General features: G+C 42.5%; 1 protein-coding gene across 1 annotated transcript in view; it reads left to right on the top strand.

Moving 5' to 3' along the window:
- Positions 1–25,371, top strand: part of TMEM132B (transmembrane protein 132B) — a 258,609-nt gene that overhangs the window by 54,573 nt on the left and 178,665 nt on the right. The window contains exon 2 of the mRNA XM_055700730.1: positions 14,955–15,834. Within this exon, the coding sequence (XP_055556705.1) occupies positions 14,955–15,834 (880 nt within the window). The remainder of the gene's footprint in view (positions 1–14,954; positions 15,835–25,371) is intronic.

Here is a 25,371-nt window from a genome sequence, read left to right on the forward strand (position 1 = left end):
AAGCGGGTGGCTATGGATCTCTACAGCTGGAGAGAGCTCACCCTGAGCTGGATGCTTGTCTCTAGCTTCATTGGATCTCTGCACCTTGACAAGTGGGGGACAAATCAAGCACCGAATTAAGTCCTCTGTGCAGCACTGTATGACAATGACCTTCCCTACTTGTTAGCTCTGAGGTGGGAAATCTTCCCTTCCTCCACACTGGATGGACTGCAAGGACTACATTCACAGTGAAAGGGCAGAGGTGGGTTGATTTTGAAGGTGGTCCCCTTCATGTCAGGGGTTTATTTGATCCTTTCCTTGCCAACCAGTCTTGCCAAGCCAAAGTGTCAGAGCAGCTTAGATCTCACTCACTTCTCATCTTCGGTTTCCACTCTTGCAGCCTCTAGCAAATGCTTATTTTAGCACCAGCTGGCTAGGATCCCTTTGAACTCTTTGATATGAGATTAAATGTTAATTTATTACATATCGTTATAGGATTATATATTATCTCTAGGATAATGGAATCCAAATGTTAGAATAGCATGTTTGAGATTTAGTGCTTACGCACATTTTTGTCCACTCAGGAAACAAGAATAGTTGAAGGTAGAAGATGGAAAAAGAGGTGAATTAATCTGACTGATCACAGATAGCTAAGAGCTCAAGCTCTGGAAGAATATATCCAGAGGTTCATAATCTTTTTGCAGTGTTCAGAAGAAGAAGAGAAGTTGACTGAATTGTCTAAAAAATAAGAATTTGGTATCTGCTTTGGGTGTTCCATGGGCTAAATCCTGTGGATAAATTATGCAGTGTGAATTATGTGCTTGGCTCTAGTTACAAATGCCAGACGAAGCAGAGTGCTGAAGTGACCTGTATGCTGAGTTTCTGCAGAATTTTATTCTCTAGGCTATGAGTAGTGAGCAGGACTAAATATAATAAGATATGACTTGAGCTTGAATTGACTCATTCTTGAACTGCACTTGCGATGTTTGCACACAGAGGTTTATAGGACATGCCACTAAGCAGAAGGTGAACACAGCTTTTTTGCTGTTCCCTCTCACTGTCCATTATGGCAGCTTCAAACAGGTAAATGCTGACATTGAGCTGTGCAGAGCTGCACCCTCAGCATGTGCAAATGCTGGTCCATGCCCATGTGTGGCTGCTGTCAGTCGTACATGTGTAAAACCCAAGGCTGGCTCTCTGGTGAGCTGAGGCAGGTGCAGGTGTGAGTTTGCAGGGTCTCGGGTGGGAGCGATGCTGTGCCTTTGGCAGGAGCAGGACAGGCTCTGCATTCAGAGGCGCATAGATGAGACTGGGGTTCATGAGGTCACACTGGATTTACGGGGTCCTATTCCAGCCAGACACTGGGCCTGCAGACTTGTGTTAATGTAAGAAGTGGCCCACAGGAGCAGGGGGCAGCTGTTTGTATTTTTAACCTCTGCACTGAATTATTACCAGTCCAAATTTGCTTTCTATTTCTTAAATGATGCATTTTCCTTGAAATAGCTGACAACTACCACTACAACCTAACCCTGTGTATAAACACTCCTGACGTGGGAAGGTTGTTCCCAGACTTTCGAGTTCTCTCAGTCCTCTTCCCAAGCTGCTACAGATTGCTATCAGTGAATTGTTTCAATTCAGAGGTAATAGGGCAGATTGGGTAGGAAACACCACTGTAAATTAGCTTGCACCCAATTCACACCTTTGTGGTAGTTTGTCCTGATAGGTGAACAGTTCCTGCTGTGGTCAAGGCACTGGCCTAAACTAATCATGTTGATGATCTGGAGTTTCCTAAATAGTATGCTATGTTGGGCTATGATAGTGATGTCCTGCAACTCTTCCTCAATTTTATAATTGCCCTTTCATTAAGAAAAGAATTAGATTAATCTTTTTGTCATCTTAGGCAATCTCATATCTGATCGAATTCACTTCTCTTGACTCTTGAAGAGCTTGAAAATGCTGTCAGCTAATGCTCATTATCTTTTATTACCTTAATGTATCAACAGAAGTGAACCACACAGCAAGTATGACCTCATCCAACTTTGTTTTTTGCTTGAGAGTTTTTATTCTTTGCCTATAAGTTAATAATTGTCTGTGAGCAAGATAACAGTCTTTGGTGCATCGCAGTATGAAAGCCATAATAAGGTTTCACTTTCTTTATACACCAATATTTTGACAAGATCTCCTTGAACTGCCTCCTCCAGAGCTATTGGGAATTTTCCTTGTGCTTAGAAAATTGAACTCTAAATTGCTAATCGGCAGCAGACAGAGAAACAAACACCCAAGAAGTCCTGGGTGAGGCTGCAGGCTCCTTCTTTCCCCAAGAGGAGATGTTCTTCACGTGTGAATGACAAGCTGCAGCCTTTGATCATTGTAGTTAAGAGAAAAGCAGTACTGAGGGATGGTTATTTTGTCCGTTCTGACAGTGTTTGCCATGAATTTGTAAAATATGTCAAATATGTATTCATAACGTAAAATAATGCATTCGAGCGTGAAAAATTATGCTTTGTTCCGATAACTGGGATGTGCTTGAGCAGGACTGTTTCAATAAGCAAGGGAGCAGGGGAGGAGGTCAGCAATCACCTTAGGAATGCGAAGCTCTTTTACTCTGTAACAAATTAATGGAGTTGCTCGAGGCTGTTGTCATTCCAAAAATAAAATGTTGAATTAAGTAAAGGAATCTGAGAGACAACAGAAACTTTTGTTCTGGGTATTGGGGGTGGGCCGGGGGGGGGGGGGGGGGGGGAAGCGAGGGGAGAAGAGCTGTCATTAGGAAGGAAGGATTCATGTTTTCCTGTGCTGCTTGAGAGGCATATATAAATTGATAACTTAATGATGTTTGAACTGCAGAGCTAGGGCTGTGTGGTTGCTCCTGTGAGAGTCGGAACACATATTGCTCTGGGAGTCTGGTTAGTGTAATATTGGTTGCCTGTGAGAGCAATGCAAAGTGCAGGTTGAAGATTGAGTTCAGAGAAAAAAGGTGTGGGTATCTCTGAACTAATAGTGGTGAATCTGTAAAGCCATGGAACTTCTTCTGAAGCAGCTAAAAGTCTGTGTGGCCTCGCAGGTCTCTGTCCTGAAACTTTGTAGCTTGTGCCTAAATTTCCCAGTGGGAAAACTCGCTGACGTAGTGAGACTGCACACAGGCCTGAAATGATACATATGCCTGCATGTTTTGCAGGGTGGTACCACAAATCTTGCTGCAGGCAACAGCCTGCAACTCTGGAGTTCGGTGGGGAAACCTAATTGAGAGCCGACTTCTTTCCACAGACCTAAACACTGCAAGATTTAACCAGAAATTTAACTATCTGCATTACTAACGGTCCCCAAAATCAGCATGTGTAGTTAGGGTCGTGATCCAGGTGAGAAATCCAACAGTAAGGGGGAGTGAAATGAGAACTGATCCCAGTGCTCAGGCAGAGCTGTGGGACTGGCACTGGACGCAAGATTTTGCTTTACGTGTCTCTGCATCCTGTTTTGTTTTATCATGGTCCCCCAGTGGGGCTGTGCATGGCGTATGCTTTTCCTGGGATTACAGTCACAGTGGGATATGGATGAGTGCTCGTAAGACAGAGGATTTTCTGTGCATTCAAGACATATCTGTGTTCTTAATAACTTTACAGGGGTTTTATTGTAAGCTGCTTTTGTGGTTTCCTGCAGCTGTTCAGGCCCATCGGTTTGGAGCTTGTTTCCTCCAGGAGCTTCAAAACAACAGGATGGAGAATCCAGTGAAAGCCCATTGCTCTGGAGAAAGGCTTTGGACCAACCTTACCTCTTTCTGACAATGCCTTTGGAAAATCTGCTGACAGCAGTTTAATATCCTGTAATTTCTGGGTCATGCAAGGATTTTTTCAGTATCACTGAAGGCAGAGGCTTCTGTGGGGAGAATCAGAAGTGCTACAAAATGATGTACCTGTGTAACATGTGGATGCAGGAATGTAGAAAGTCTATAGTATACAGAACTTCAAGTTACTTTGCTTCAGTTCGTCTTTAGGTGTAATACTCGAAGCCATTGACTGTGGTTGCAAGCTGGGGTTTGCAAAGAGAAACACAGCCAAGATCTGGGTCCTCCAGGAGCCAAGGGAGAGCTGCCAAGGAGGGATCAGCCCAAACTGGGGCAGAAGTTGTTGGTATTACTGCTTAGAGGAAGAACTGAAAATGCTGAAGCAGATTTAGGGAAGGATCCTTATGAAATGGCATTTGCTCCTTAAAATGGGAAAGCAAGCAATGAATTCAGCACTGTGTTTCTCTATTGTTTTAATGGTGAACTCAATCTGGGAGTAATGGCAACCTGTGTTAGTGATTTGCAGAGCAAAGCAGGCTTCCTGAGAATCTGGGAAGTGGAGTTGAGAGTGACTTTCTGGTTCCTGGAAGGCAGCTGTACCATGGCATCATGGGATGCTGTTTATACTGTTGTCCCTTTGTTCCCTGTCCCACCCTTTTGGGGCACCATTTGGTGGGGTCGTGAGGGCCTTTACCCCAGTCCTTTACGGCTGTATCAGTGAGTAACGTTGTTGAGAGATGGGGATTCACTTTGCTATTCAACCATAGCTGCTTAGATCAATATCTGCAGCGGGAGAATGATTTTAATAAAAGGACTCTCTCTTACCTTTCCTATCTCCATGACAGATGGACCCCAGCTAACATAAATCCTGGCCTTTCTCCTGTCAGTCTCTTGGCTTTGTGTGACATAGATGTTTTGACACTGAATACAAATATTTCACAGTTGGCTAATAGTTTAGAGCATATATTTAAGAGATTTACTTTTGCAATCACCTGGTGCCTTTAGTGAATGTGTTTGCCTTGTAAGGCCTTTCTGTTGTTTGGAGAATATATCCACACACTCCCATACACATACTCATTTTCTGTTGTTTCTGAAATATCACTGAGGGAAAATGAGTTTTGCTTTGGATAACGATAGTAGGGAGCCCTCTCCTAACCTCCACTTTAGCAATGAGAACCTCCAGTAGCTGTGACAAACCGTATTTATTAAGTGCCAGGAGGGGTGCACAGGGGTTTGCAGTGCTGGCAGCTGGAAGCACCAACTCTCCACTAGAGCAAGGAGCAGTGCCAGGACCAGTGCCATGTGGTGGGGAGCTGGGCAAGTGGTTCAGCAGCCCTGCTGTAGCCTCTGGGACTGTGACCTGGCTTAGCTTCACCTGGGGTGGCTGTGCCTCTCACCTCCCCCCACAGCAAAGATGTGCTGCCTGTGTGTGCAAATCACTCTTCCTGAGTTGTTGGTGCCCTGGTTTTCAGGGTTGGTTTTAGCAATGTCCACCTCTGGCCAAGAAGAACTGAGGGGACACTGGAAGGGAGAAGGAGGTTTTAGGAAATCCTAATGCTGTTTACGCCGGGGGGAGCACCATGGGGCAGGCAGTGGTGTTCATGGTTTGTGTTTATGGGTTTCTGTGCACCAAGTAGCAGGTCATGCAGAACCTTTCTGTGTGTTTGCACAGCTTTAGCAGTCATCTCTCCTCTCCAGGTAACCAGAACAGAAACCCTCCTTGGTTAATCAGGTGGTTTTAAACTTCAGTTTAGCTTGCAGGAGTGGCTCTGTCATTCAGTTCCTTCAGCTGATGAATTCATGACCTTTAGCCACTGTTCCGATGCCTCTAATTGTAACTGGCAGGACAATTTCCCCATTGCTGTTATATGCAAGATGCAGAGAAACTCGCCAAGAGCAGCCTGTGACTTTTAACCACCATATCAACACCCCTGTTTGAAACTAAAATGGCGAGTTAGGCCAGTGATCAGCCCAGCAGAGCAACCTGAGCAATTGCAACAGTGACATTAAATGAGAGAACTCCATGGAGGATTTCCTCTCTTGAGCACCCTCCCTGCACTGAGGCTTGGGCAGTTAAAGCAGCTTTGTCAGTTAGCTGCACTGAGGTGGCCTTGGCTGTGCTGAGTGTGATATGGGGGAAAACTCTCTTCTAGCACTCAGGGAATTAGTCTGGGCTAGAAAACTGCAGTTCTGCAAATATCTGTATCACCTTTGTCCGAGGAGGCGGGAGCTGGAGATGGCTGATGGAGACTTGAAGGAGAAGCCCTGTGAATGTCTCATCTTGTTTGTGCTTGGTTTTTGGAGAGGAAGTGTTCAGTGTCCCCATACTTTCTTCAGGCTCATGCTTTTTCTTTATAGGTTCGCCCTCAGCATTTGTTGTGTGTCCCTCACCCATTGGAATCATCCCCTTCTCCTTAATGATCATCCCCTTCTCCTCAATGGAAGGACTATTTTACACCCAAGAGATTTGGCCATGGACTCACTGGCCTTGGGAGGCCATGAATACCTGTCTTAGGAGCACCGTTACCCTAAGCTTTGTGCAGTCTGTGGGTGGGACCACATAGTGCTTCTGCACAACATCTAGGTAGTACTACAGGAATGTATTTCATGTAACAGCTAGCTTTTTCTGCCAGACATGTTTGAATAAATGTTTTTAACAATGAAGACTTCAGCCAGAAGCATGCGTGTGAGTGTGAGGCAGCGATGAATAAATAGAATACGTGATGACATAAAGATTTTATGGGATATGGGGATGGGCACATTACTCACAGATGGTGAAACCATCCCAGTATGTTTCAAGAAAAGCTGTTTTAGGGATGTTTAGAGAGTTTTTAAATTTTTTTTATTGTGACTATTTTTTCTATTACTCCAGCCCATAAACCCAGGTGCCTTAGTTACCATGTTTCCCACTGTACAGAGTTCAGAGGGAGCAATAAAATCCTCTAAAACTTACCTGAAATAGCCTTCTTATGGTTACAGATGTCACAGGTTTAATGTCCTGTATCTCAGGCCTTTCCAGGCCTTGACATGATGGTAGCATTTGGAGGATCTCTTTTCCCTGGTGGAATAAAATTTCTACTTTATAACCTATAGAGATGCTGAATCTTTGGCTTAGAAACTGTGACAAGTTTAACTATAACAGCCAGTGTTGATGATTCAGGAGGAATTTGCACTCTTCAGGTTTGGACAGCATAATTTTGAGCAGTTTCATATTTGGGCAGGAATTGTGCTCATGTCTGGTAGTTCTCAAAAAGAAATGATGCTGCTGGGGCTGCAGAAGCATGTCCTGTCTAGGAAAGTTAAACCCTCATGAGAGGTGAACTTCAGTTATTATAGTGTAGTGCATTACATATATACTGTTATTTCATCCTAATTTTTTTTTTTTTTTGTGTCACCTTTAAGCTAAGAGAACTTCAGTCTTTGGAAATAAACATATCCACTTGGAGAGCCATTCTGCTGTAATGATAAAGGTTCAGCTATAGCTTTATACCTGATAAAATCTTACTCAGGCAAATCTGATGTCTGCATGGCCTGGAATGAAAGTCAGAGGGGGAAGCACAGTAGTTTTGTTGCTTGGGTTGCATGCTATTCTCTGGTTAGGATAACTATGTGGTCTATTTTGATGAACAAGCCTGAACAACTCCTTCCCAGTAATAATGTTGTTAACAGTCATGTTCCCAGAGAAAGGCAAATAATGAGGTAGTGGCTTAATGAGGCAGTTCCTCAACCTTTTTTAAAGTAGAGCCTTGTTGTATTGGGGGGGGGAATGTAATCTCTAATCTGCTGGGTATAGTGTTGCTATAAGGGTTTTTATTTTCAATTAAGTAAAAAAATAAAGGTAAACTTTGCATATTTTTTAATGCATTTACTTTACCCCATTTTGTTTGTGTGCTTGTTTAATGCTGTGTCTTCTTGTTTTGCAATTGTTTCAGGAATCACCTCTGAGGGAGCGCAGATTAAGAATGACCATACCAGGTCAGAGCGCAGATCCATCTGGCCCAGCAGCCCATTCCTGATAGCACCCAAAAGCAGATACTTGATAGGAAAGAGTAAGATCAGGCAAGCACAGAGGATGCTTCCCCTAAACATGCTCTCAGCAGCCTGTGGCAGAGGTCCTGTCTTTGCATAATGCTGATTTAGGGAGTGCAGCGAGCAGTATTCTCTCTGGAGTCCAACACTTCGCATGCTTTCCTTGTTGGACTGATGGCAGTTTTGAGCCTTTTTGTTTTTCTCCAGTTTCCAAACTTTTGCTGATAGAGAACCTGAATTAATCTTCAAGCCTTTTGGGTATTGGATTACACTCTGCCTCACTTCTTTCTGTGCCAGCAGTGCTGGAACTGGCATCGGATGCTAATCCTGCTGTACCTATTCACTCAGTCGTAAAGGAAAATGTATGAAAACAAATTGCTAGTCCAAGCTAAATTTAGATTTATTCAGTAGGAGTTAATTATAATCTTTATTTAGTCCCAAGTGATGCCTTCTTATCATACACTTATTATAGCTGAGAAAATTAATTTTTATTCTACCATAAAGGTGAATGTAATAATCTGGGTTCAGGAAAGGGATTACTTTAATAAGATTTATAGGCAGCCTTTCAGACAGTACAGTTTTATTACTATCTGCATGTGGCCTTGCTGTATGTATATCTTTCAGTATGAGTGACTGTGCAAAATGTATGCAAGCTAAAAACTGTAGTAAGCACCAGCTTAGAAACTTCCACATCCAACTTAGTTTCTTGGCAATGGTAAGCAGGCAAAGCACTTGACTTACTTTGGAATACAATAATACAGTTTATTACTGAACTTGTGGCCTGGCCAGGAGTTTCATTCATATGCATTGTTTAATTTTGCACTGAAAAATGTATTTTAGTAGACGAAAGATTTATGAGGGCCAAGATCCTGCTTTCAAGGTTTTTGGAAGCAGAGTGATGGGCAAACAGGCATAAAGTGTGGGAAGAGAAGCTTTAAGTGAGGAGTGAGCCATCAGATCTGATGGGCCAGGACTCCTTTGCCCATAGATATCTAAACCTCCAGGATACTGGTCTGTGCTGGCCACCTTTAGCAGTCGAGTTAACAGACAGAAATAGGCTTCTCCCAAGGGTGATTTTTCACCCCTAAGATATAAGTGTCTAGGAGAGGATGAACAAATTCTGGAGATACCCGTTTCTGTGATTTACTGAAGGGGGGGGGCGGGGGGCGGGGCTGGAGTGTGTGCTGGGCATAGGTACCTATCTAAAATGAGGTGGCCTGGCTTGTCGAAGGTGGCCAGAACGTGTAGCTGCAGTGAAGCTTGGTAACAAAAGTTTGACGGAGGCATTTGAAGGTACGTATGTGAGATACTGTCCCAAGCCTAAAAAAGTTAATTAACAGCTCTTCAATTTTAAATGTTTGGATTAAATATACTTTTTTTTTTTAAATGGCATCCTTTTTCTTGTCTTTCAAAACGAGCTGCTCAACGAGCAATGTTTTGCAAAGCGAATCTGTCTCCACAAATGTGTAATTAAGATCAAACGTAAGCAGTGTAAACTGGTTGGGAGTCCTACATCAAGTTCTATCCTTATGTCAAACTAGGATAAAAAGAGAGAATGAGAAAAGCTTAAAGGGATCCTATCATCTATTCTCATGCTACAGTTTTTTATATGTTGACAGCTTCTGGGCTGTCTTTAATGTTTAAAAAGTATTGGGAGCTCTTCTTACCTTTTTCTTGCAGTGTCATTTGTATCTTCAAATTTTTCTGTTACAGTTGAAAAGACTGTTTGTTATTAGTTTGGGGGTTTTTTTGGTTTTTTTTTTCTTTTCTGTGCTAGTACAGTTCACTGTATAACTACCGCAAGTACTGAAGGAGCAAGACGTGTTTTTGAATGGTAGGAAATGGAAGCTGTTCTTCAGTGGGACTGTGATGGGCTTTTCTCCTCCTTTTCCTCCCTAATATAAAACTGAGGAGATGAGTCACAGGATGGACTCTGAATGTGGGAAGTAAACAGTGACATCCTCCTTTCATGGTTATTTTATTAAATTTTGAATGAGTCAGGGAGAGCACAAGGCGGGTGTTCATTTAGGCTGCTTAAATCCTTGCACAACCCAAACTTACCCTACTCATAGGGCTCAAATTAGGTCTAAACTCATGGCAGAATTTCACACTGTAATCATCTTCCTCATTTTCCTGCTGCTGGGATTAAGAGTCAGTGTTTCCCCAGCTGTAGCCAGGCCAAGTTACCTTGCACAGCCTCTTACGGCTGGGATCCCCAAACAGCATCAGGTCTTACCCTTGCATGTATGAGAGAAAGTGACCTACATAGCTGGTCCAGTATTAATTATTCTCTTATAATTTATCAGCTCCAGAATAGCTTTCCTTGTGTAGACACCCTATTCTGGGATACAGTGTGTTTTTATTCAAGGATAATGTCTGCATTTCTAGAGCAAAATAATTATTATGAATAGGGCCATTTTTATAGTGGAATAATGTACATGTGTAGTTTGGTCTTTATGGTCTTTAGTGAGGGCTGGTGGGAAGGGCTGGTGATTTTTCTCCTGTACAGACAAGCCATTGATTGCCTCTGTATGAGTCATGGGTAACATCATAGTACTTACTGGCACCACATTACTTGAAATTATTCCTCTTTTACAAAAAGGAGTGTCTGTATGATCTCACACTACAATTCTGATGATGCTGCAGAAAATATGAATTTTAACATTTTCACAGTTTTTCCACAGGTGCAGGGTTGGCTTTCCTGTTTATTTTCAGAGAAAAAGGATATTGAAACAGTTGCAATTTTAAACCCTTCTTATTCCATGCACCTCCAACTTCAGAATTATTGAGTGCTTATGGAAGACTTGGCTGCTGTTAAGTAGTTAGCTGAAGGAGAGGAAAGATTCATATGTGAAATTTGTATTTATGCGGCAACAGGAGTAATTTTCCTTTTTATTTGCAAAATTGTGAATTTTAAAGACTTACCTCTTACTACAGCTTAACATAGATGCATTACTTCTTAATACTGACCTGTCACTGCCACCGCTACCTTCTAGTAGGATACTTGTTTTGCTGCTTATCAAATTGTATGAAATGTAGCTTGGATGAAATCTTGACTTACATGAATGGCAGATTTTTATTGAACAGTGTAGGTCACTACAGCTATGGCTTTGCATGTGACTTACTCCTTTGCTGGTTTTTGTGGCATTAGTCCAGGGTCAAGTGTGATTAAAAACAAAAGCAATGGATAAATTTATGGTTAAATAAAAAATTATCCAGACAACAGAAAGGAAGATTTGTTTGATGTCTGAGCTGGTGAGAGTAAGGACCAGAAGGGGCATCTCCCTGATGCACAGCATTACATGGTTGGTTATGTGCATGGTGGCTTCCTCTCTGCTCTTCACAAACATCAGAGGGGCACTTCCATCTGCAGTCTCAAGAGTTTGCAGGATGAACTGGGCCATGAGGCTGTTGCCTGACTCTGGAGAGATGGGTTTTGGCATAAAATGGGAATGATGAGATTTTACAAGTTGACCTGTTGCTCTAGGGTTCTTGGTATTTGGCTAGTTCAAAATAGTGTTTTAAAAGGGGCAGAGCACCTGCTGAAAACCTTTGCAAGGTAAAAGTTATTTTATAAATTCAAGCTAAATATGTCATATCCAACAATGTGTTATTTCCACACGTCTCCCCTCAATGCCACAGTAGTCTGAGAAACACTGTGTCAGCCTTTGGGATAGCACTGGGCTCGTTTGGCCTCCATTTACTTTTCTTCAACTCTTGCTCTCTTTCATTATGTAATTAGGACTAACCCACGTTTTTTTCATCTTGTTGGAGTGCTTATTAAAGGAGCAGGTGATTTATTAATTGCTTTGTTGCACACCAGAAAGCTGAAAATGTGTCCTGTTTCTGATTGTTACTGTAAGGAGATTGATGCCATGGTGCTGATGTGCCAAATTAAAAAGGCGGGGTGTTGGCCTGCCATCATATGAAGTATTTCTTTTTAGATGTTCCTACAGTGTCATAAAATGCTGCTAAATTCAGATATCATATTTTGTTGCAGGCTGGTTCTAGGACAAAGCCCAGCCCTGTCTACTGGTGTTTATGGCTTCCCATATAAGCTTTCAGACAAAATTTGTGTCTCATTTTGAGTTACAGCAGGCTCATACCCTAGTCCTCGTACCAGTTCTGAGAAGAGGCACTGAATGTTGCCACTGTAATGAAATGGAGGAAAAGGAAAAACATACCTCTTAAACTTCCTGTAAATTGCTGCTTGAGAGAGATGAAATATCTGCATAAAGGATAGGAGGGGGGAAGTTCTCTAATATAAAACCAAATTCATTTAAGCCTTGCCTTGGTTTTGGCTCCTCTTTAGGCTCAGGAACTATGTCAGTGTTTAAATCTCCTCTGCAGTCTGGCGTGTTTTCAAAGAAAGCAAAGTTTAGCTCTTCCCCCAGAAATCAGAGGGTACTCTTGCTGCTGTGTGTCCTTTGCTTACCTATACAACTGCACAATTTTTATGATGAATGCAACTTTTCAAAAGTATTGCTTTCAAATGTAGCTCTATTTATCTGCAATTAATCCAGGAAGGTGGTTGTCTGCATTTGACTTCTTGGGGAAGAAACAACACCCTTCCTCTCCTTGCTGTCTTGGCTTTCACAGGAGCAAAGTTCACTTTCAACAACTGAGTTGTGCAATTGCACAACAGCAGACTATGCTGTGTCAAGGTGCTCTATAAATAGCAGCAATAACAGAGCTGCTAAAACATCCCTTGGTGACTTTGGTGCTAGAATTGGCATTGATCTTCTCCATTCTCCCTTCTCCTCTTGCTACAAGCAGGATGAGGTTTGACCCCCTGTGTTTCTCAAGCACTTTGTTATTCAGTGGCGGGACAAAAGTGTTTGGGCTCCCACAGAGTAGCACAGCAAACAGTAGTGGGGCATTGCCTGACCCCTGCTAAATGGTGGTCACCAGCTTCTGCTCTTTGCCACCGTCCCTGTTGTAGGTTGCTGTGGGTTCCTTGCCTTATGCAGCCTCCTGTGCCCAGTGCTATTGGGCAGTGGTGTCCATCTCTGCTACACAGCACCTACTGCTTTCTGTGGTGTCTGTCACCTGTGCCTCCTGCCTCTTAAACTGCTTGTAGCTTGGTTAGCCTTTTGCCTGGAGAGACTACCTCTGTCTTCTTCCAGAATTGCTCATCACTACTTACACCCCATGGCTTCCCACAGAGAACCGGGGTCTCTGGTTTCTGGATGCTGCAGGGAGTGCACCAGCTGCCTGTTGTTCAGAGCTGAACGGAGAGCTGTGGAAGGGAAGGGCTAGAGTCAGATTTCTCCACTAGAAAATTGGTTGTCCCCTGGGTGAGCTGTGATACCATAGCAAGCTGGCCCATGTCAGTGGTCACATGGGGAAGGGAGGAGACAGTTTCTCATCATCTGGATTTCTGCATTTCAGCTGGGTGCCCAGATCTGTGGCTGCATGCAGCTCAAGGAAGGTGTTGGCTGCACTGGTGTGTTATGGGAGATGGGTTGAAATGTTTATGTGTGGGCATAAGAAACAAGAGGACAGCCAAGTGGGGTGATTGCATGGCAGCTGCTCTACAGTTGCGTTTGCTTGTAGAGCTGAAAGGAAACCCTGAACCTATCCTCATGTGGAGTAGTGAGAGGAGACTGTTGATACTGTTTCCTGCTGAGATTTTTTTAATGCTTTTGTAAATTTTTGCATATTTACTTGTTCCCACAAAGAATATTCCAATGGCTGCAGAAATACCTTGACGTAATTAAAAGCAAAAGCAGAAGTACTGTGATGAAATGAGAAGCATTTAAACGAGTGTAGATAATATCAAGCCATTGAAAATAAATGAGCAGAATTTCAACCGAGGACAAGAGTGGAGCAAAGTCAAATGGATGAGATTTGCCCTAGAATCTGTCTTTGCTAAGTGTAGGCTTTAAAAATACACAACCTGAAAAAGATAGCTTGAATATTAGAGCTTTTATCTGTGCTAAATTGTAGCTGCAAGTATCTGAGTCATCTGGCTTGTAACAGGTGTAATTGTTTGTGTGGTTGTGGCATTGTGTATCTGCTCTCCCCAGTCCTGACAAACAGGAAAGTCACTGCTAAGCTTCAGCGAGAGACAACAAGAGCTTTGACCTTAGGATCTGTCATTGTTCCTTTGTTATCTCTGCACATTATGGAACTGCTTCATTTTAATTCATTTGGTTTCTGTTTATTTCTTCTGTGGCAGTCCCAGGAGCTTGCATTCACTGGATTTCTGTTGGAGCATATGAATTGTTAGTTTGAAAGACCCACCGTTTCTTTCTGGTAGAATCGCAGCCCAGATTTAATATATCTCACCATTAATTAGAGATCAGTCCAAACCAAAGATGTCTGTTTGATCCCTCCCTCCCTCTGGAATCTTTTCTTGCCTGGGAAAAATTGCTCAGCACTGGCTGGAGGATTGACCATTGTGTTGTAGAGAAACTTCTGTGGCTTCCAAATGTGTTTCATTCTCCTCTGGAATTAAACCAAAAAATTCTTCTAACATCTGTGAACATTCTGCGTGTAAAGGGTTTCTCTCCTCCTCTCAAGTTCACTCTTGCCTATAAATCCATCCCACCAAGACCTCTATCAAACCCTGTATTTTTTTGTGTGAAAAGTTTTGGTTTCAGTAACACAAAGCTTTTATCATTTTGCCACTAACTTCCAAACTGCTGTACTGGCAAAAGTGGATATGGAGTGATGCAGATTTGCAGCCTCCCATTTCATTGTGTGTTAGCGATGTTAGACTAAAGAGAATGTTCTATTTTACTGCCTACTAATGTTCAATATGCCAGTTTCTTATGTATATTGAAATGTGGGTGAGAAAAAGTTCTAAGTTTCATCTGGGGATAGAAGAACAAAAACCAACCAGTACAAAGTATTAGAACTTAGATTGGGATCTGGCCAATCAATCTCCTCCTTGTTTTATCCAATACTTGATTAATGGCTTTCAAGTAGATATTAGATTGGGAAAGGTGGAAAGGGAGCTGTACAGCTGATGCAATGGGATGTTTTCAGTGTATGAGCCTTGAGCCAACAGTGTTATTCCATGGTACCTGTGTCAGATTGTTTCATAATTGTGGCTAACAGTCTTGATCTCTGGTAGGACGTCACTTTTGAGAAAAACTGAGGGGCATGCTAAGCAAACATTAGAGTTGTCTTTCTGTTTCCTTTTATCTTTGGCCTGCAGTGGTGGAGAGCCGAGGAGGGATCATGGACAGCATACAGAGATTTTCAAACCTGCCAACATACCTCCCTGCGAGCTATCACATCTGCAACGCTGATATTTTCTTCTTCCTCAAAGAAGCCAACCAGGATATCATGAGGAACTCCAGTTTGCAGTCTAGGGTGGATTCATTCTTTATATACAAAGCCAAACTGCCACCTGTCCTAAATGCCACATACGGACCCTTTTCTGTTGAACAGGCTGTTCCCTTGGATCTCATGCTGACTTCTGCATCTTTTGGTTTCACAAATAAGTTCACTTTTAATTGGAAATTAAAATCTCACATAATCGACAGCTCAATCTATTCCAACAAACCTAAAATACAAACCTTATTCTATATTGCGGGGAAGGACTGGGATGACTATAATGCTGCAGAGAGTTTGCCTTGTGTGAAGATGTTTGCTTTCCTGGAGTCCAGAGAAGTTGTGGCCAGCTGTAGATTGACAGGTCATCTAGGATTATGTGTTGCAGAGCTGGAATTGTCTCCTAGCTGGTTCAGCTCCCCTTCACCCCTGGTTTCAGAGGAAACAGCCTCCCTGGAAGGCATTACTGTGGAGCTCTTCTATAAGATTTATACAGCAGATGGGGAATGTTCTCCAGAGGATGCAAAATGGGAAAACAATATCCATGCAAGTCAAGATAATGAACACAAGGCTTTATCAGCTATGGAGAGGATTGGTAGCATCATTGTTTACCCAAATCAAGACAAATTAAAACAGTCTTCACTGAGGCTAGATGAAAATGTCGTTATTCGCTTGCCACTCAACCCCGTCAGAGAAGGTGACGTTGTGACCTTTCATGTTTCCCTGGCTGATGACTCTCTAGCAGACCAGTTTGTATTAAGGTAAGGGAATTTTTAAAGTGCTGTATACTAAACAGTCTATGTATAGGGATAAATTTGTCAGGTGTAATTTCTTTGGTTATCTTCAGTGTTTTCCTGAGAGATTTCCTCTCCAACTGCGGAAAACTATAAATACTCTTGAATTATCTGTGTGGATGACATTTTTTGGAACATGGGAATTGATTTTAAAGTACGAGCTATAAATGTTTGGTTTTTTGTTTTAATTCTATTTGCTTCTAGTCATAATTCTGCCTCTTAAATTATGCCTCTGTAAGTCAGCCAGGGTAACTGCTGTGATCCATTTTGCTAGACAGTTCACAGGAGGTTTTTCTGTTTCTTTGGTGAAGCTTCCTCTCTTTTAATCAACCTTCTTATCATCTTTACAAAGGCCATGGCATATATCTTGCCCAGGTCAGATGTTGTGAGGAACTATTTTGTTGCATTTTACAGAGGCGAGCTGACAGGTGAGAAAATGAGATGTGCCTCAGCTTGCATAGGAAGTCTTTGGCAGAGCCAAGATTTGGATCCAAACTTTGCAAGTTGTCTTAGGTTTTTCCATAAGACAGCCCATCCTGCTCCCTCAAACTTTTGATGTCTTGTTGTGTGGCCCATTTTTGTTTTAAGTTTTGAGACTTTCTGGTGACCTTTACTTGCGAATCTGCCTGTAATAGGAGAATTCAGGCATTTCTAACCACCCCGAGGGTTACTGCTGCATATTTGTTGTGTCCTTAGCTGTCAGACTGTGGGTTCAGAGCTGCATACAGACCAAATTCAGAGAGAAATGTGAGCCAGACTGGGGGAATAAAAGGGCCAAAAGGTAATTGGAAAGTGTCATATGCTGTGAGAATGTGAGACACTTGGGAAAGAAGAAGTTGCAGCCCATACCAGCAAACCTCCAAACAGATTCGTGCCTTGCTTCTAACTTTTTGATCTGAGAACTGTGGGAGCAGAACATGACAGAAGTGCACTTTGGGGACAGATGTTGAGAAAACAGACAGCAAACCTTATGCAGCACTTTCAAATCATTCAACATTTGTGAAGTAGCACATGCATATTAATAAACTTCCAGATTGCTGTGTGAATCAGGACAAGTGGTTCATAGTGCAGTGCACAGGCAGAGAGAAAGAAATGGTGCGCAATGTCCCAAGCACTTCCATCTACTCAGGGTAGGGGGGAAAACGCATGAGAAATATCATAGGGTTTAACTAAACTTTTAAAGGTTTGTGTCAGGAAGGGTCTTCCTATAAACCCAATTTATTCTTGCCTTTAACTGGCTTTACTGGTTGTTTGTTTGGTTTTTTTCATTAAATGTGGTTTTGGCCGGTATTCATTGTCAGTATATGACCAGCCTCACGGAGCAGTCAGGTTTTGGCAGTTGTGTATTGATCCTCAGTGCTATAGCAGAGAGATTATGGAATTTGCCTAAGGCTCTGCAAGGATTTAACATCAGCTCTTAATTCTCATCTTTTTGTTCTCTTCGCCACACCACCGATAAAATTCCCTAGGTATTAGAGACAACCTAAGTTTAGGATGTTTTCTTTCCATTGGAATTTCTACAATAACATTTACCTTGTAACGAGCAGTGCAAGAGTAGAATTTTGATATTTCTGCTGGCCAGGAAAGCACCAAAAACTTGCAGAGACAGTTTTGAAATGCTGTCTTTAAAAAGAAAAATGGTTTCTGGAAGCACTGAACACAGTAACAAGCCTGGGGTTTCAAGAAGCAGAAGCTGAGGGAGTTGAGACCCTCCAAAGTGGGGAGCCTCAGGATGAGCTACAAGAGCCTGGCTACTGCTGAGACACTTGTCTTCTTCCACAGGCCCCTTTGACTTACATGTCTCCAGCTGTCAGGTGGGAGTCACTTTGCAGCACTCCTGACACACGGAGTGTGTATCTCTGTGCTCCCAAGCTGCTGGGAAGGCAGTCAGGTTTCCATGGGCATTTCCTTCTTTGAAAAGTGTACGGAATGGTTCATTGACAGGAGGTGTTTCTGTTGCAATATATCAGCATGTTTTACATGCCCAGAAATACTTCCTTGGAAAATTCACTGTTGGTTCTATGTAGTCTAGCCTATCTGGTCTTTTATTTGGCTTTGTTTGCATTGTGCTTTTCATCAGAGATACTGCAAGTATTTTTATTTAACCTTCAGTTGAATGCTGAAAGTAAGAGGCAAAATGCAATTCTGCTGATGGCTCACCTGTCCTTCAGGATGGAGAGAGCACCAGCGACCGTTGCTATGTTTATTTCAAATGACATACATGGGGCCCATGGAGAGATTATTCATCTGAAGTTTACATAGTAGGCAGGGAATTATGCCGAGGGAAATACAATCACTGTAGCGCCTGCATCTAATTTATGCAGTTTCCCTCGCAGACTTTCCCTGTTTTTCAGCTCAATGCTAATGTCTGTAAAAACCCAGAAGGTTTTTATATATGTAGAATTTCTGTGTGTTATAGCCAGAGAAAAATGCGCTGAAGAGAATGCTTGCCTTGGGAAATATATTTTTGCCTAATGTAACTGATTGTTTTTAATCATATCTGTTATAAGTGTAGTGGGGGTGAATTGCAGTCTGGCTCATATGAGATGATAGATCAAAATCAAGTCATTCTCAACACAGTGTTTGATGCCAACCTTGAGCTCTGACAGTATGCAAAAGAACAGATATGCTCAATTTTATGCACCTCTTTACTATTTCATGCTGTGTTGTGTAGTATTTTATTTTATGTTGGATTTTGTTCTAGCAAAACTGAATTCAGTTCTCATCTAAGAGCAGATTCTTCCTCGTTTTGGTAAAATTTGGGATTCTTAACCAAGCTTGGAAACTGAAAAGCAATTGGAAACAGTTTCTTGATTCAACAGTGTGCTGTGTTGAAAGATACTTGTTAAACCTCCATCCTTCCAGTAATGTTGCTTACAGGGTGATGCTTCACATTATATGTGAAGCTCCAGCTATCACTTCCAGTCCCTTTTCATCAGTCATATTGCTCACTTTGTTGACAGATAATCTATGCATGTGTGCAATGAAATTCTTATGACACTGGAGATTAATTTGTGGCCTTGCTGGTCTGGTCTGTACTGTAAAATTTACCATCTGTGAACATAAATTTTGCCCATTATGTTAGGTGGCTTGCCACTAAACATAGTTTAACCATAAAAATAGGTGAAATGGGCTATGTTGTCATGATTAAACTTTTTTACGGGGTACCTATTAAAAAAAAAAAAAAAGAAAGAAAAGAAAAATTAAGCACAGCTTTGAGATTCCAGCAGGACTAATACATGCATCAGTGTCACAAATTTTCAGGCACTTTTTATCTTTTGATGCACAGGAGTATCTCTGTTACCTTCTTTACTGACAAACTTAGAAGAAGCATGGTAAAGGAGAAAAGATAGAAATCATGATTAAAGAAGGGGCAGCACCAACTTTTGTGCTATTTACTAAACAAAAGTCTCCTGATATGCATGGAGGAGTTGTAAAAGAGACAGGAGAAAATAATTCTTGCTTAACTGGAATGATGGAAATCTCATCTAATAGCACTGGGAATGGCTTGCATTTCTTTTGTGCTGTATGTTATTATTTAATTCCATCTTGAGACTAAAAGGGTGTATTTAAAAGAAAAATGGGAGTAATTTTGTACAGCAAGAAAACGTTTAATGGAATAAATGGACAGTCACCACTTGGTTGTAGGAAAGAAACTAGGACACTCACTTTATAAATAAATGGCAGAGTCTTGTCCCGTTTTCCAAGTCTCCCCATTGAAACCGTCAGTGAGGATGTGCTGGTAATGAAGGCTGAGCACTAATAGCAATTTGTCGAGTCACAGACAAAAAGTGGGTTTGTCAGCATTCGTTACACGTCCCTAACACGAACGACCCATCCTCCTTTTATGCCCAATCAGAATAGAAACAGAGATTGGAGATATTCCAGGAATAATAGTAAGGGGCTGAAATCAGGTAATGAATCCCACGCTAGAAAAATGAAAGCAGCTGTGGTCAGGATGCGGTCCTCTTGTCTGGAGGGGAATGGCGGGACCGTGCAAAGAAACCTCACTGTTGTTTGGTGCCTAGGCAACCTCAGGGAAAAAGATTATCCGCTCCTCTCTGCCACGCTCCACATATTGCAGGGCAAAGATTACTTCTTGATTTTTGGATGAACCAGTACAAGGTGTAATACATGCCGGTTGGCTTTTGCTGATTATTCTCACTAGGAAAAATTATATTAAGGATTTATATTAATAAACATATATCCATATGGAGGAGGTTATGTCTCCTGCTAAGGAATAAAAATAGCACAGGCCATTAAAACTGACTTACAAGGCTTCTGCGTTAATAATGAAAGATCTGTAGAAGTCTGAGCAGTCGTCTAGAAGGCCAGAAAAAGATCATTAAGAGGATGTCTCCTGCCAATAGCTGCCAAGAGCAAACAAGGGAAAGAAAACAGAAGGTTTTAGATTTGGAAATGCATAGAAAATCAGAGCATGCAGGCTCTGGGGAATGCAGCTTGGCTGTGTGCGAGGAGAAGGCTCCATGTGGCCTTCATTGCTTGTAACCAAGCTGGTATGAATGGGGAAGCATGGCAGGATTATTACTGATGAGAGAAATAAATGATTAACTGAAGCATCATTTTAGGGAGAAAATTCAGCAGAATTGTTGAGAAAGGGGAAAAAATACACTTCTGAAATTAATAAAATGCTAGTTCAGTTTTAGAAATAATTATGGAATTAAAGCATTACTGGCAACTTGGGAATATTTTGTTTTTACCCAAAGATTTTGATAAACCCACAATGAACGTTTAAATTCGTTATTTCTCTCTTTTCTCTGAATGTACATTGGACTAACTGTAAAATATGAAATAATAATATGTAATATTAATAAAAAATATCAAGCACTGCCAAGTCTGGAAGTGCCAGAGGTGTCTGTGCAACCTTAACTCAGCCCATGTATATATGTATTGTGACATGTCTCTCAAAGACAAATTCACACTATTTTTCCCCAGATCTCCTGCTTCATTTGATGCATATATTGTGTTCCACTGTTTTATCCTCTTTTTGTCACTGAATAGTAAAGGGAGTAACATCTTTTCAGGACACTCCTGCGAAGCCTGGGGGAGCTGTCACCAGAATTTTTTTTAGCTTGGATAAACCATTTCTATAAATTCTCTTTCAGAAAGGGTTGAACCGTTCTTTTACTTTTCTTATTTCTATTTGAGACAGGCACGTGGCCCAGAAAAAGTGGCTTCAGCTGATGAAAGCCTGGCGTGATGGTATGGAGTTTTAAATTTCACAAAGATGTTGTATGAAGTAGTTAGACCTGAATCTCTGTTGACTGAACTGCAAAAGGCATCCTCCCTGGGTACCTGCAGGCAGTACATGGCTGTGCTGCACCCACATGCATGAACCAACCTACCCTAGAAATAGTCATACCACACTGCCAGGTTTTCTCTCCTTTTCATGTGATTTAAGATAACCTTCTCTGCCCTAGCTATGCCGGAGAGGGAGGAGAAGAGGAACCACCTCCTCATACTGTCTTAAAACCAGCTAAAAACAACAAAAAAATAAGCTCCTTCCTAGAGCTCAAGCAGTCCTAAAAGCTTAAAAACCGATGGATATCTGACAGTGAATAAATGACCCAGTGAATCCTGAAAGACCCTGCAAGACTACAGTCAATAAAGCTTTTTAATGGAATTTTAGATAAAGGTCAACTATCTGCTACAATAATCAGCCATCCACGATCACTCTTCACAGGAACAAAACAGGCAGAGCAGCAGCCCCACGCGTCAGCAAGAAGCTCTTGTTAGTTGTTGGATATTGGCTTTGAAGCACTTCCAGACGGGATCGCAGCATTGTGGTGATAAAATACTATTTTTTTATTGAGACATTTTCTGATGCTGACTTCTGTTGGCCTGCAAAGGGAGTCCTGAATGTGCCGCCTTGTCCAGACACACAGCTCCTCGTTACTGTGGTGTTACTACGGTGTTATTAAGGTAAAGGAGGATGAGACAGTGATGGGAGGCTGTGGTGCTGCTGAGTTTGGGTGACTGTGGCAAGTGTCCGCACTGTCTGCCCTTTCTGTCACCTTCTGCAGCCCTGGATTTGGGGTGCTTCTTTCTCCCATGGGAGCTGGGAAATGTTCGTAACAGCTGGAGGGAGGGGTTGATGAAAATGCAGAGTTAGATTTCTAGAATTAGAAATATTTAGCTTGCATGTGTGTTTCACCAGTGTTTTTCACTGAGAAGGTGAATAGTTTGACTGCTAGTGATTTTTAATTTTGACTGTTGGGAGTATTTCTTGTGGTGGAGGAACACTGAGTACAGCTGAAATGAAACAAAGACCCACTTCCCATTGGGAAAGGTGTTTGGTTTGCCTTGAAACCATACTTTTTCTTCTATTTGAGTCCTGCCAGCAGCACAGCTATCTCATTCATCTGCCCATCTGCATCTATGAGCGCTAAGGGATGTGGTAATGTTATATAAATTAATTTGCTGTATCTCATATTCAGAACCATAAAGTGCAAAAAAAGAGAGTTAGTTGATTTTAAGTCAGTTGGTATGTGAGTAGGCATCTCATGTCTGCAGTGCTGTGTGTAACTGGTGGCAGTGCATCTTGTTTGACACATCAGATTGTTTTGCACATGTGACAAATAAGGTTTATAAGAGGAGCCCCAACAACCTCTTGTCTGCCAGCGTGTTAGCAGACACTGCTATACTCTGCAAACACATATGACATGAACAGCGTTTCCTGTGGATTTGGAAGGTGCTGTCACACCATGTGACTTGACAGAAACTCAACCTTGTTGATGGTAATGGAAAGAGATTTTACATTTTTAAATGGTTCAGGTTCTACGGGCTTGTTCCTAGACTGATCCCTATCTCTGAAAGCTTCGACATGACAGCTCCTGCTAATTAACTTCAGGCAGCTCCTGCACAACTCAATGCTTGCTTTGGAGATGGGTGCGGGTCTGCAGAGCGCTGTCAGCAGTTGTGGCATGGTTGCACTGAGAGCAAGGTACGAGCTGTGGTTTAGAATGCCTGTGATGCAGAGCATGCCTGGGAACGAGCCAACTGGATTTTGGAGAAGACCACCACTAAAAGGGCACCCTTGGTTTGCTGCATCAGCTCAGACTCCTATGCAACATGAAGGTGTGCTGGCTAGTGATCCCTCTTGGATCAGGAGCTGCATCTAAGAGCTGCTGAAGGTTCAGCCTCTTCCAGTTTGCACAGGGCATTGCCACTGCTCTTCTCCAAACCTTTCTTTTGCTGGGGGCAATCCTGTCTGTACTTATTGCTTTGCAGGAAGGGGCGGATGATTTACCTCTGCTCTGATTAACCTTGGTGCATATATGAAATGGGAAAGGAAGGCCACCAAAGACAGAATTAGGAGTTGAGTTTTGCCTGTGAGCACCTGGGTCTGAGTTCACTTACCTCCATTAATGAATACAAAGCTGCCTTCAGGTGACAAAACTGCTTAAATATACAGTATCACAAAGGGTAATTTAAGGAAGACAGCTGCAAGAGAAACATTTTCTTAATCCATTTTTTTTCTTTTTTTTTTGGCATCTTGTACTCAGGTTGGAAGCACAAATCAGGAAAGGTTCCTGTCTTTGAGTGATCACTTCAAGTTTGGGGACATGCTGTGGCTTTTTGCAAACTGTGTGTCCTAGTGAGCGAGTCCCTGGCGGGGAGCTTAAGGGGGGCGTGTCTTTGTTTTGGACAATATGCTGAGTGGTCCCTGCTTTGTGCTGCCAGACAATGGTGGCATTGATCAGCTTCTTGTACGGCTCTTCATTAGCTGGCAGCGCAGTAAATCACATCCTTGTTTAAACAAGTCAGACACAACAGTGATTCGGTCGTTGATGCAGTTACTTCTAGTGTGTAATGAATAGTATTAAAAGAAAAGTATAAAAATATGTCTACTTTGAAATTTACTTTCTTCCTGAGATAAATGTTTTGGGCCATGTGTTGCTGTCATTTCATCCTGGTAAAAAATGGATTACTATCTCATGAAGCTGGCAAAGTATTGCTTTGAGTGAGCACATTGATCTGAAATTCTTCATGTTTCTGCTGATGCAACAGAGAGTTGCTTTTGTCCTTGTGTTTACCCATAAGTTTTTGCATGGTCTGATACAAGAAGGCCAGCGTGACTGTTAGCTGACAGCTTTGTGGAGGGAGGACTTTCAGAAAGACCAGGAGACAGAATGTTGCAAGAAAGATTGTCAATACATCTTGTTTTGGGTGCTCCTCCTGCCCGCCATGCAATTTATATCAATAAAAGACTCATAAAGGAATAGTTCTGGACAAAGCAGAGCAGGGACCTGTGCTTTGTGTGAGGTATTTAATGCTTTAGATAGCTGCCGCGTGTGCCTTGGATGCTGTACTTAGTCAGGGTATGAAAGAGAATATTAACAAAGTTACTGGATCCCAGATGAATCAAAAGAGCTGCAGGGGAAGAAAACAGTGACAAATGAGTCTGCCATCCTGAGGCACAGCAAATGGTGTTTACAGTTAAAGCTATTTCACTTCTTGCACTGTTTGGCCACCAGCCCTCCAATGCTGCGTGGGCAGTGGGGAGTGAGGCAGTACGAGGAAGGTGATGCCTCATGCTGGCAGAGCAGCAGAAAGCCCCCACGCAATGGGGCCAGTGTTGCTTCACATGGGGGGGACTGCAATGGGAACTCTTCTTGAGCTTCCCAGAGCCCAGGGAGCTGCTCGAGGGTGGTGGTGGTCTTCTCTCATCTCCCCTCAGCTTTCAGTCTGCCACTTAAAAGCCCTCTACCCTGAGCTGTGCTGGGTGTCAGTGACCTGTGTGGAGGAGTGCTTCGTCCTGTGTTGAGAGTTACATAGAACTACATAAGAGGAAAACATTTTTAAAATGTATTCTCCTTAGGATCCCTGTGGAGATCCTGTGGATATTCCCAGCAGAGGAGGGATTGGTCAGAGCAACAGTATTTTCAGGGGTATCCCAATGTGGAGGGTGCTGTTGGGAGGGCCATATTCAAGCAGCCCCACAGATCTGTCACCCTCTGAGCTACCAGGCATGGCTCCAGCAGGTCTCCCTCTGCTCCTACCCTGCTTTTGTTCAAGTTGCTCACTAGGACCAAAATATACCTTCCCCTCCCCGCTACATCCTTTTCAAAATTTTCCTGCCAAGTGAACTTTCTTGGTTTCTTTTTTCTCACTGTGTGGCCCAAGCTTTTGTGGTATTAATGAAGGAGCCCTCAAATGCATTTTCGCTGAATCCTCATCTTTAATTGCGCTGGTCCTAGAAGACAGCAAGGGGGAAAGGAAGAGAAGCAGAAGTGTGGCATAGGCAGTGCCTTGTTCATGGGCTTTCTAATCATCTGCTCAAGTTAATGAGGGTCTAGACAAGAAATGTGCCAAGGGGCCACAGGAAGCACACGTATGAGTGCTTTGATGCAGATCCCTAATGGAAGACGGTGATAAAATGCACCAGTGATGCTTGGGGACAGTCTGAAAAGTTTGTCCCATCCTGGGAGGTGGCAGAGGGTGAGGGAGAAGCGGTAGCAGACTGTGAGAATCTGGACCAGG

This window comes from Falco cherrug, chromosome 1, assembly GCF_023634085.1.
Source record: "Falco cherrug isolate bFalChe1 chromosome 1, bFalChe1.pri, whole genome shotgun sequence".
In the NCBI taxonomy this organism is placed as follows: Eukaryota; Metazoa; Chordata; class Aves; order Falconiformes; family Falconidae; genus Falco; species Falco cherrug.